Source organism: Podarcis pityusensis (assembly GCF_964106645.2).
Source record: "Podarcis pityusensis genome assembly, chromosome: 13".
NCBI lineage: Eukaryota > Metazoa > Chordata > Lepidosauria > Squamata > Lacertidae > Podarcis > Podarcis pityusensis.
The window spans coordinates 35,202,925-35,215,246 of record NC_138038.1 but is presented as its reverse complement, the minus strand read 5'-3'; the positions used below and the strand labels follow the sequence as shown (position 1 = coordinate 35,215,246).

Sequence of the window (12,322 nt, the reverse complement as noted above, 5' to 3'; positions counted from 1 at the left end):
CTGCCACCTTTGGCACCAAGATTCTAGTTTATGAAGCCTGGAATGATCATCCAAACTGGGTGACTGTGTATCTTCTAATTTGATAACGAGAGGATAAAATGAGGTAGCTACAAACCGCAACCCTGTAGAGTTGGGTTAAACTGGTAGTTTCCTTGCAGTGGTGCTGCAGAACTGTGTTGTAAAGTGCTGGCCTTTGATTCGGCAAGCTTAACTCTTGCACAGCACCCAGCCTGATCCTGTACCTCTTTTTGCAGAGCTGAATTGGGGGGGGGGGCTACTTGTGTGAGGCCTTAAGCTGTAGCCCTCACTTGCTAGTGACAGAGTTTTAAGAAACTAGACTGAACGAGAAGCGGATCAGCTCAAGGAGCTTTTAAAGTGTGGTGGTTCTGGGGAGAGAGATGTCTTGATACCATGTGGCCCCCTAACCTGAGATGGTGGGACGTTTGGTTTGATCATATATTTTTGCCGCTTGCTTTTTAAGGAGAAGCGTAAGCCGGGCTGCTTCTAAAGTGGGGACTGGGGCTTGTGTGCCTAGGCTTGTAGGTCACTTTGTAACATGATGCTTAACTGGGGAATGAAGGGGGGGCAGAGGGGGTGGGACCTGGCTCTGGGACTTTAAATAGGGCAGGCTTCCTGCTGGGACAGGAATAGAGGAAGAAAGATGCAAGTGAGCCATGGTAGGTTTCTTTCAAATTTCAAACTCTCTTGTGTGTATGTGTGTGTGCTGGGTCGCCCTCATGTGAACAGAGGCAGCTCCTGCTGTGGTGCAAATTGAAATAGTCCCTTAATTAAAGGCTCCTGCGCACCTCTGAGCATGCCTCTTTCAGTCGGCCTCTTGTGAAGGCTGGCAGTTCTGAGTGCTAAAATAACTCCCCCTCAGGGCAGGGAGTGAGGAATAGTTTTCAGTCTGAGGGCCACATTTCCTTCTGAGCAACGTCCCAGGGACCACATTCCAAGGTGGGCGGGGCTAGAGGCAAAAGTGGGCGGGGCAATTGATATCAACGTTTGCCCTTGTGCAGTAGGCTTGTTTCTGCACAAGAGAGAGAGTGTGTTTGGGGAGGGGGTGTAGCCTGGGAAGAGTCTGCAGGGCCAGAGAGAGACGTCTGGAGGGCCGCATTTATTTCCCGCCTCAGAGAATTTATCCTGTTCTATGTTTCGTTGCTCTGTTTGTATATCCTTCCCGTCCTTTAAGATATAAGAGTGATGCCCCAAATATTAGATATTTATTTGTTTTTATTTATTACATTCTTATTCCACCCTTCAAGGACCTTGCATATTTATCCTTCCTCAAGGCATCTTAGGGTACTGCATCCAGCGGCATCCTTTGGCAATCTTTTGTAATACGACGCCCTATGCGAGGAATAAATTTGGCACCCCCAAATGGATCCCACCATCACCTTCTGTCCTCACAACAACCCCGTGAAGTAGCTGAGGCTCAGAAAGAGTGAGAGAGTGAGGCCCTTCGTGGCCCAGTGGGGAATTTGAACCTGGTTCTCCTCAGTCCTAGCCTGCCTTTCCAATCCAACACCATGCTGGCTGTCGCTACTCTAGATCTGTTGCGTTACGCTGCAAAATTTACTTATTTTATTTAGAAAAAACATAAACGATTTCTCAAAGTGGTGTACAAATGAGATTACATGACTAAAACCCACAAAGCAATTTAAAAAAACCCCTTCGTGTACATTGTTGGGGGCTGCCAACCCCACCTTTCCTTTATACCTGCTGAGAGTTAACCTATTGCCCACATAACTTCATTTCAATGACCTGAGTTTAGGTCTGTGAAACCTGACTACTGTATTAGCTGCTGGGATCACCCATACTTGTCGCAAGGTTGCCTCAGGTAAGCAGGTGATTTACCTGTTGATTTTATGACCTGTGGGTCAAAAGATGGTAGTTAGCACATTTTTTTTAATGACCCATAAAGTAAGGTCTTGTGTAACTTGGAGAGCGTTCTCATGTGATTTTGTGGTGCAAACGTCAATGTGGTGGGGTGAGGCTGGTGGGTGCTATCCTGCTCCCTCGTCATGCCTTCGCTGAGCGTGTTGGGGAGACCAGCTCCTCATGTTTGCCTGTGTTTTTGCTCTTCTGTAAAGGAGCGAACCTGGTGCTGTGGCAGACAGTCCTGAGCCCTAAACTGTGACTTCCAAGACAACAAACAAGGTAAGGACATTTCTCTCCGGACAGAAAGAAGGAATTAAATATGATGGGAGGAAGTAAACGTGATGAGAGCAGGTACTGGTTGTACCTTCGCCTTGTAGCTATTTTGGTGGTAACCTGCGTTCAGAGATAGTGGGGTCTGATGCTTGTGTCTTGCTCCATCCTCAACTCTCAGTAGGTTGTGAAATATTGGCAGGGGGAGGAATCCGCTGAAGTCATTGCACAACGACAGGCTGCTCCTGCAACTGAACTTCCCCTCTTCCTTCTCCTCCCTCTCCCGTGCACCCCCAAAGGGTTCGCGGGAACCCCAAAGCAGATTTGAGGAGTTGCAGGGAGAGGAGACAGAAGGAGAAGTTCTGTTGCTTGAGCAGAAGTCTGGTTGCTTGCCCAATGACTTTGCCAAACACAACCCATAAGGAGAAGGACCCTGGGTTTTTTTTTTACTCAGTAAAAGTCACGCTTTTCAGTCGTGTTACAGTACAACTGTCTCCTTTTTGTAGGATTTTCAGAATACATTTAAACCAAAAGGGTATGTTACCAAGTTAATTAGATCAGACCTTTCCAGTGGTGACCCCCCAACTTGTGGAATGCTCTACCCAGGGAGACATGCCTAGAGCCACCCTTATCTGTTTTTGGGCCCCAGGTGAATACCTTTTTCTTTACGCAAGTTTTTGGCCCTTAATTGTGGCCTCTTTTAGTTGGGTGAGAACAGCAAGTCCTGATCTGTTTTATCTGTTCAGCTGCGCTTTTAGATTTTAGATTTTTATTGGGAGTTCTTTATTTGGTTTTAATGTAAGTTGCTTTGGGTCACTTTGTGAGAAAAACAACTAACAAATATAATAATAAATAAATACGGTGTATCTCCTTGAGGTTTTTGTGCACATTTTTGCACAATCTGTGGTAGTGGCCCCTTTCCCTCCCCTCACATGCAACTGGGGTCTTTCATCGCTGATTTGATTCAAGACCATACAGCTCAGTCTTCTACAGGGCTGGAACCAGGGTTGATCCCTTCAGGCCCCTGTTGAGGTCCATGATCTGGCCTGAGGCCTACTGGAGACCAGGGGCCTCCTCCTGCTGCTGTTCTTTCTGTTCAGCAGAGATGGGGCTTGGAACGACCTGCGGCCCTTGTTGGACTCCAGTTTCCCTCAGCTCCAGCCAGCAGGGTCAATGTTTAGGGATGATGGAATTTGTAGTCCAAAAATACCCTGGAGGTCCATAGGTTCCCTATCCCTGCTCTTCAACATTCCTGCTTACTTGCCTCTTCCTCTAGCCTAGAGGTAGAGGGAATGCAATTAAGTGAGTGTGATGGGAAGAGGAGTAGCTAGCACAGGCTTGCTAGGCCATCTGCTCCTCCTCAGCGCTAATAGTAAGGCATTCCATGCCCCCAGGCTTATAACCGAAGAAGATGTGGCACACAAGGAAAAAGAAAAGGAGGGAGGAGGGAAAAGCAAGCTCAGCCACAAGTTACAGGTCTTATAATGCAGTTAGAAATGGCAGAACCTCAGTTCAGTTAGATTCCTTTAAACCTCCAATGAAGTTAATAGCGAGCTTTTGGTCATGTAAACTGGAAGACCCTCTTTTGCGTAAGAAGGCACTGGCCAATTGAACAAGTTCAGTGCTTGCTTGCTTGAGGCTTCTTCAAGTTTTCCTTCTCAGGAAGGTTGTGTTGTTCCACAGCACACATGCTCACAAATGGCCTAGGGCCATGCCCAGTTGTTTAAACATAGATCACCTCACAAAGCAAGATCCTGGCAAGGTGCGAGGCTTGAGCTACGTGTCGTTCTCAGTCCTGCGTAGCTTATCTCCAACTTTTGACAAAATGCAGCTGTGAAGGCTGCAAACTAAAGCGGAAACATTGTGCTGTGTACGTATTTTTCCTTGCAGGGCATCCCCGCTCCGAAAAAAGCTTTGTGTGTGTTTGTGTTTTAGTGGGAAAATGACACATGGGAAAAGGATTACGAACTCCCGCACCCCCTTCCCATGTGCTAGTTTTCTGCTTTTGGCTGTGTACTGTAGCTTCAAACAGCTACGGTTCTGAGCACCCTTAGCAAACTACAGTTCCCAGGGCTCTTTTGGGGCTTGGAAAGTGCTTTAAATGTATGGCAAGGATGCAGCATCAGTCTGCAGCCCTTTCCTCACTCCATTTTCTGAAACAACAAACCTTGAGGCAAACCACACACAGTTTGCCACTTGCAAGCATTGCACAATTCAGTACGTGCAGCGGCAGCTTTTTAACAGCAGCCCCTTCTGCACAATTGCCTCAGAGAATCTGTTATGCAGCTACATGTGTTTTATTTATGCCACAGAATTAAATGTGTGTTTGTGGAGACTTTGTTGGATTCAGTGAGTTCACAGGTGTAGCTATTTCTACATCACAGTTAAGTGATAATAAAACATATTGCGTTGTTAGACTTAATTGAGTTTATCTATCATTTGATATTCTTCTCTAGCCTTAAGACAAGACTGAAAAAGTAGCAAAATCTTGTTGCTGAAATTGTATATATTTGGGAAAGAAAGCTGGGATCTGATAAGCAGCAACACAGAAGCCACACAAGAGTAGAAGTTGGGTATTCCCACATCTAATTAAATGGAGTGTCTCAATTCAGACATCCTGCCAAATTGTAGCTAAGAAATTTTAACTATGGTTTGCTGCGTTCGAATTGAAAAACTAGGGTTTACGACTGGATTGACTGGGAAAGTAGAACTGGAAACTGCACCTTAAAATGTACTGTATTTACAAACCGTGTTTTGTGCTTAACTATGATTTGGAGTGATGTCTGAATGGACAAACCCAGTTATGGCTGTTCGTCTACCTTCACAGATTGCTACACCAAGGAGATATAATTTGTGAACTTAAGAAGCCAAGGACTGAGAGGACAGAAAATGAGAGTGGGCATGCTGCTGTAAACTGTTTTTTGCCTGTTGCATGCTTAGATGAGGACATAAGATACCTCCGCTGCATGTGAGTATACTTAGCCATCCTCTGTATTTGTTATCATATATGAAGCTCCTGAAGTGGATTCAGACCATTGGGTCCACCTAGCCAAGATCTCAGGCAAAGGAAAAACCTTTCTTCAGCCCTGTCAATAGAGAGTGTTTCAACTGGAGATGCTGAGGGTGGAACCTGAGATCTCTGTGCATACGCACCATACATGGCTTGCTCCAAAGAACCCTGGGAACTGTAGTTTAACCCTCAAAAAGCTAAACCTCCCCAGCACCCTTAACAAACTACCGTCTCCAGGATGCTTTGGAGAAAGTCACTGTGCCATAAATGCTCTTTAAATGCAGGTGTGAATGCAGCCCAATCGTCCTCTGGGAGCTTTGTAAATAGGAAGTCATGTGGAAAATCTTTCGCAACAAAGGAACTGCAAACATGCAAAGTCTTGTATGTAAGGCAACTGCCTTCATGACATGCATAGTCTGCAGACCTAGAGATATAAACATTTCCCTTAATTTCAGGCAATTAGCTCTGCCGAACCATGCCTGCGAGCCTTTGCAGGGAGACGGCTGGCGCTGCCCGATAGGCAGGCAGGAGCTGTCCTGTGCCAACGCTGCCCCTTCCCTGAACCCTTTCTCTCCCTGCCCCCACTCCGGGAGCTGGCACACATTCCTTCCTTTCATATCTGACCTTGGCCACCACTACGTCTGTGAAGGTTGGTCCAGCCTCCAGTCCTCATTGTGGGAAATAATGAGCGGTTGGCATTGGCGCTGGAAAAAGGGGGGGGGCAGTGGACAAAAGTTCACCGCTTACGCAGAGCCAGGCATGATGACCGTTGGCATTGCCTCCTGCTCACCCGCTGAAGTTGGCATTGCTCTCCAACACTTGCCCACGGCACGGGCAGATTTCGAGAGAGTATCTGAATACGCACAAAGAAGGGAGGGGAGGAGATTATTTGTTGCAAATTTTGCAGCTGCAACCACTTTTGCAGAGATTGTGGCCCAAGGCTATTTGTTCTGAATTCTCTAACCCAAAGATGAGAGACCAGAGACCTGGGCGGCAGCAGGGCAAGAGGGCCCTCCTTGCACATTTTTCCATGGGTGGAATGTGCCCCTGAATTCTGATAAGGTCTCTTATATGTCCGGATGGAGGATAGAGAGGGGTGTGTGAGTCTGTGTAGAAGCTAGCCTACTGTGCAACGGTGAAATTTACATTTGTTGCACCGCCCACTTTTGCTCCTGGCCAAAACAGGCCGCATCCACACTGTAAATTTAAAGCACTATGATGCCACTTTAAACAGTCATGGTTTCCTTTGAAAAATCCTGGGAGGTGTGGTTTGCCAAGGGTGCTGTTGTTAGGTAGGAGACCCTGTTCCCCTCACAGAATTACAATTCCAAAGTATTTCCTATGAAGAGAGATTAATACAGTGGTACCTCGGGTTAAGTACTTAATTCGTTCTGGAGGTCCGTACTTAACCTGAAACTGTTCTTAACCTGAAGCACCACTTTAGCTAATGGGGCCTGCCGCTGCCGCCGCGCCGCCGGAGCACGATTTCTGTTCTTATCCTGAAGCAAAGTTCTTAACCTGAAGCACTATTTCTGGGTTAGCAGAGTCTGTAACCTGAAGCGTATGTAACCTGAGGTACCGCTGTAGTTCAACCACTTTGAGAACTGTAGCTCTGTGAGGGGATTACGGATCTCCTAGCAACTCCCAGCACCCTGAACAAATGACAGCTCCCAGGAATATTTGGGGGAAGTCGTGGCCATGTAAAGTGGTATCATAGCGCTTTAAATGTGTAGTGTGAATTTGACCTTAGTTTAACTAAAAACAGTTAAAGCAATTGTATGTATCACACCCACCCACACCCCTAGCTATATCTATATCTATCTACCAATCAAGGACACATTCCAGCCAGGCAAAAACAGTCAGGATTAGGATAGGAAGCAGAGCCTGGTGGAAGTTCCAGCGGCCAGAAAGAAAGGCCTGGACAGGCATATTAGGCCCCAGTGCCTGAGGTCCTTCACACCTGCTGTAAAATACCAGATGCTCAGAGGCAAGAAATCCAGACATTGGTATGATTTGTGCTTGAGTAGAGAAAATGTGGCTCTATGGCTAATATGAGATCCAGACATTGGGAACTCTATTCTTGTTTTTAGAGTTTCAGGTCTTTCATGGCTACCGAAAACCACTGAAATGATTTTGACAGCAGCTAACTTCTCCTATAATCTGTAGAAAACCAAGAGGATTGGGGTAAAGATAGATTCCAGTGGTCTAGCTAAGGCAGGGGAAGGATGTCTCAATTCAGCATAGCTGTCCCAGGAGCTCCCCGAAGCTCCCACCCACACCCACACCCACGCCTGACTTCTAGAGAACTGTATTTTCTTGTTCACTTCCATCCATATTTCTTGAGAAACATTTTTCCCCCAGCCACAAATACCCATCCTGTTTATTCAGAGGGGGAAAACAAGCAAAGTTTCAGATGGCGCCGAAAAATAAATAAATTGCAAGGCATCTAAATGAAATGCATTTATGCCAATTTGAATAATTCCAGGCCTAGAAAGATACACAGTTTGACGTAATTTTAATCCCCTGACAGGAGAGGTAAGAAGATGTCCAAACAAGTGTTTGAAAGGCACTTTGTGCTGGGATATTCTTGGCTCCAAAGAGCTCTGACTCCTATTTCATGGTAATAAATACATCTTATTAAAGTTTCTGGGGAACAGGCCAGAGGAATTGACAGCACAGGAGCAGGCAAAATCTCTGTCCGTCTTGACATTTCTGTTTGTTACATTTCCTACTCATTTTCCAGACAAAAAGTAATTAAAATTCAATACACAATGCAATGCGCTTATATTGACCGAAATTCTGCTCAGAGTAGGCCCACTGAAATGAATGAACCTGAATCAGTTGTGCCCATTAATTTTGGTGCTTCTGCTTGGCGCAACACTAGCTTTGGATCCCACCCCATGGTTTGGAGTCTCCTTGGAGTCTCTTTTGGACTACTACTGTTCCCAGCCAGCGTAACCAATAAGCAGGAATGATGGGAGTTGTAGTTCCCAGGTGGAGGAAGGCTGGTTTGGGGAATCCAGACTGACCCTCCAGCTGGGCATCTTACCTTTGGCCTTATACTCATTCCTCCTTTCTCTGATTCTTCTCTTTCTAGGCCTGAATCCTTTTTTGCTTTGGAGAAGAGTCGGCAAGCGTGTGTGCCTGTGTGTGCATCTCGTAGCATATGCAATTCACGGAGCCTACCAGACACTGTCTCCACCCACTTTCACATGTGTGAATCTTTGTATGCATATAGCGTCCAAACTCTTTTAATTGGCTGTGATTGAGGGTAGGCACAGACGACGCAAGGGTAAAGTGAGAAACCCTCTTTGTATGAGTGGGTTGTCCGTATGTGCGTGCATGAACTGATCGAGTGATGTGTGTGAGCTTAGTTCGTATTTCAGTGCATCAATCCCATAGAGAATTTTGTAGGCATGTGCACCTGCGACTGCACAGCAGTGTGAGGGCCAAAGTTCTGTGTGGCAAGCGTTATTGACACACACAAATGCCCACATCTGTGGGAGTGTGAGAGAGATTTGCTAATGTGCAAGGAGTGTATACACTTTTAGCAGTTCACTTTCTGTTTCCCTGGTCCCATGGTACACGTGAGCCTGTGCTAGTTGCAGGAGAAGAATCTTTTTTAGGGTGTGACATAATTGCGGACAGACAAGTGTGAAGGCGTGTGATTGTGCAAGGGCCCTAGGATTTAGCCGCGTGCACAATTTGTGTGTGTGTATCACATCCCTCCACCAATGGAGAAATCCAAAGCGGACCTCGAATCTGCAGCAAACGCCGAAGGCGAATTCAGTCAAGATCTGCTCACTGATGAACCTGATACCCGCCCGGCCTGGGGGTCCAAAGTTCAGTATATCCTGGCCCAGGTTGGCTTTTCGGTTGGGCTTGGCAACGTCTGGCGATTCCCCTACCTCTGCCATAAAAATGGGGGAGGTGAGTGGATATAGGCATTTCTTGCAAGCTCGGGGCTGGCGTAGAGCAAGATTGTCCCCTTTTTCATTCATTTGTAGCAGGGTACCTGTGCCTTTTAACTTCTCCTTATTTTAAATGCCTGTGTCACCTTTCTGCCCCATTGGGCTTTCAAGGCATTGAACATCTCAACTTAGAAACCGTGCAAAACACCCCAACACAAACTGAAAAGCAGTTACAGCCTTGACAGTGATGCACATAGAAGAGAAGAGATAAGAAGCAGATCACTATTAGAAGGGTATGGGAGATGGAAACGGCCATGGCAGGGGCCGCCACAGAGAAGGCCCTGCCGTAAGTGGCTGCCTGCTTAAATTCCAAAGGTGCTGAGGCCCAAGGCATTTGGGGGCCCAAAGTGGACTTGTGTGACAATGAAGTAGCAACCTCAGCACTGCCACTGAACTGCCCTACCATGCCAGCTTCTCCTGCAATACACAAACACAATACCTGGGTCTTAGGTACTTCTTGTGAGCAGCAGCTGGTAAATGGGAAGGGGGACAGTCTTGTGTTGCAGGTAACAGCCAGGCTGTGCTTACAAAACAAACTTGCATAGCTTGAGCCTGCTATGGAAGCGTGTACAGCTGCCTTGGCCATTTTGGATGGAAGAACCCATTTCTGCAGGGAGGGGGTGGCAGAAACTGGATTTTCACAGTGCTGCCCTTGTACCAATCCCGAAAACACCTTCCTTGTGCCAGTCCCCAAAAAACCACAGTTTTGAACGTGTTTAAGCAATGGTGTTTAAAAAGAAAAACAACCCCCTCCCTCTTTATTTGAAAGAGCTAAATATTTGGTTGCATAATCATGGCATGCGCTTCAGACAGGGAGAGAACTGGAGTCCACTTGTGGGTGGGGAGGAGAGTAGGAAGAGGCGGCAATCGGAATTTGCCACAGACCGTATTTGTGTGTCTGGGGGGGGGGGGGAGTTGAGCTCACCCCACAACCAGCTGACCCCTAATGCTCTTTCACGGGAGCACCTGTTTCCTCCCTTAAATTATTTCTGATTCGGAGGGGGAGGGTAACTGGCTGGTGGAATCAGGGGAGACTGCTGGGGTCTGGGAGCGAAGTGTTGCTTGCATGCTGTAGCCGTGTGTGTCTGTCTCATCCTGGCCAGGTGCCTTCCTGCTGCTGTACCTGCTGCTTCTCTTCATCATTGGGATCCCCTTGTTTTTCTTGGAGCTGGCAGCTGGGCAGATTATCCGGCAGGGCAGCATCGGGGTCTGGAAGTACATCAGCCCCCGCCTGGTGGGCATTGGCTTCGCCAGCTGCGTGGTGAGTTGTTCCTCCGGCAGCACTTTTGAAAACCTTTTGCCTTTGAGCTCGCTCACCCCCAATCTCACCCACCAAGCTCTTCTTATACTATATTGGGGGTGTGGAATTGGATCCAGCTGGCAGGCTGGAGCACTGCCTCTCCCTCCCCCACAAGCCAACTTTGACAGGTGAGTGGGCACCCCCACCTGTCAATCACCTGGTGTCATTATGGTGTTGGGTAACAACTTCAAAGGGGCTCGTTCTCAGCACAGAACAGCTGATGGGAACAAGCCCTTTCAGAGAAGTGCTGTTGGATTCAGTCAGCTGATTCGCATCCACAGTGCGCCCGCTTTTGAAATTTGTTTGCAGGCGAATTTTTAATCCAGAGTGCGCCTGCAAACAGACTTTGAAGGCCTGCTGTCAGGCAGGGACTTTGCAAATGCCAGTAATCAGCTGCTTGTCGGCGCTTGCCAAAGGCACAAAGCCTGGAAGACACAGCGACACCTTCAAACCTCGACCTGCCCCATTTTTAGCTGCCCCACACTTGACCTAAATGAAGACAGGTGTAAGACAGGTGGGTGTGGTTTAACAAAATGGCCTCCTGGACCAAATGGGGAGGCCTAACTAGGCCAGAGGGTCTCCCACTGCTGGTCTGTGTCATGAGTGGGCAACGTGTGGCCTTCCAGGTGTTGCTGGAATACAGCTCCCATCATTCCTGACTGTTGGGCCATGCTGGCTGAGGCTGATGGGAATTGGAGTCCTAACAGCATCTCAAGAGACACCAGTTCCTCAGCCCTGATCTTGTCCCACGGCCTGCTTCCCATAGCAGCCAACTGGATACTCATAAGAGGGTGTGTGAAGGAGACAGCCCTCTGCTGCTAATGCCACCCTCCGCCAGCAACTGGAATTCAGAGGTAGACTTCCTGCAAGCATGGAGGCTCCATTGCGCCCTCATGCCAGCTGATAGCCATTGATAGACAAGTCCTCCACAAGTTTGTCTAATCCCATTTTAAACCCACCTAAGCTAGTGACCTCCGCTATATCTTGTGGCAGTGAATTCCACAAATTAATTATCCAGATGGCAGCGAGTAATGGAATTGGTGGAGCGAAGGGCTTCTCCCCTCAGCCTTCTTCTGCCTTGCCTAGATTAAAGTGCCAGCGAGATAATTGCCAATTGCAGTTAACATCCTGCCCTAAATTCCTGGGGATAGACATGTTAAACATCTCCAGTATCTCGCCCCCGAAGCAGCTGCATTTTAGTGCTGGGAATATGATCCTAAGGATCGAACGACACTTCTCATTAAAAATATTTTTAACTAACGTGCTTAGACCACATCTGTTTCTTTAAAAAAAAATTCTTGGAAGGGAGGGGCAATAAATTTTCCTGCCAAAAAATGTACTTGAAGGTGCTATTTGCTGTAAATAGCATCTTTTGGGTACAAGGGAGTTTCAGGAGGCAAATGTAAGGCGCTCCTCCCCCTCCAAACTTATGATTAACCCAATTCAGATCAGTGGGCCCCCATGCCTGATTTTTCTTAAGGGAGGAGAGGAGACCAGTTTTGAACGCATGACGTAAAAATGTGTTTTAATATGTTCTTTGACCCTAAAGAGCTGCCCCTTCCCCTGAGGTAGCTGTGTCAGTGCCCATTGGGGATGGAGTGAGAAGGACGCTGATCTCTTCCTCTTCCTCTTCCTCTTCAGGTTTGTTCCTTTGTTGCCCTGTATTATAATGTCATCATTGCATGGAGTCTTTTCTATCTGGCTAACTCCTTCCAGTTACCCCTGCCTTGGACTGATTGCCCAGCAGCAACCAATCAAACTGCCCCAGGTAAGGGATTGGAAGGTTTGAGGAGGGGGCAGGGCTAAGCTGCCTTGATGTCATTGTACAGAGACAAAATGTACTCCCAATTGTCAGGAAGTGCTGATGAACTTGAGATACAGTGGTACCTT

At 47.3% G+C, this 12,322-nt stretch overlaps 1 protein-coding gene across 4 annotated transcripts in view; it reads left to right on the top strand.

The window, feature by feature from the left end:
• SLC6A16 (solute carrier family 6 member 16) overlaps positions 1-12,322 on the top strand; it is a 28,709-nt gene that overhangs the window by 3,144 nt on the left and 13,243 nt on the right. For 2 of the 4 annotated variants that reach the window (XM_080976177.1, XM_080976180.1), the window contains exons 2-6: positions 2,094-2,160; positions 4,979-5,119; positions 8,259-9,091; positions 10,236-10,393; positions 12,074-12,200. In XM_080976177.1, the coding sequence (XP_080832303.1) occupies positions 8,896-9,091; positions 10,236-10,393; positions 12,074-12,200 (481 nt within the window). In that variant the 5' untranslated portion in view covers positions 2,094-2,160; positions 4,979-5,119; positions 8,259-8,895. Of the gene's footprint in view, positions 1-653; positions 678-2,093; positions 2,161-4,978; positions 5,120-5,616; positions 5,811-8,258; positions 9,092-10,235; positions 10,394-12,073; positions 12,201-12,322 lie in introns of those variants that run through there. The other 2 variants (XM_080976178.1, XM_080976179.1) reach the window with 2 other exon arrangements.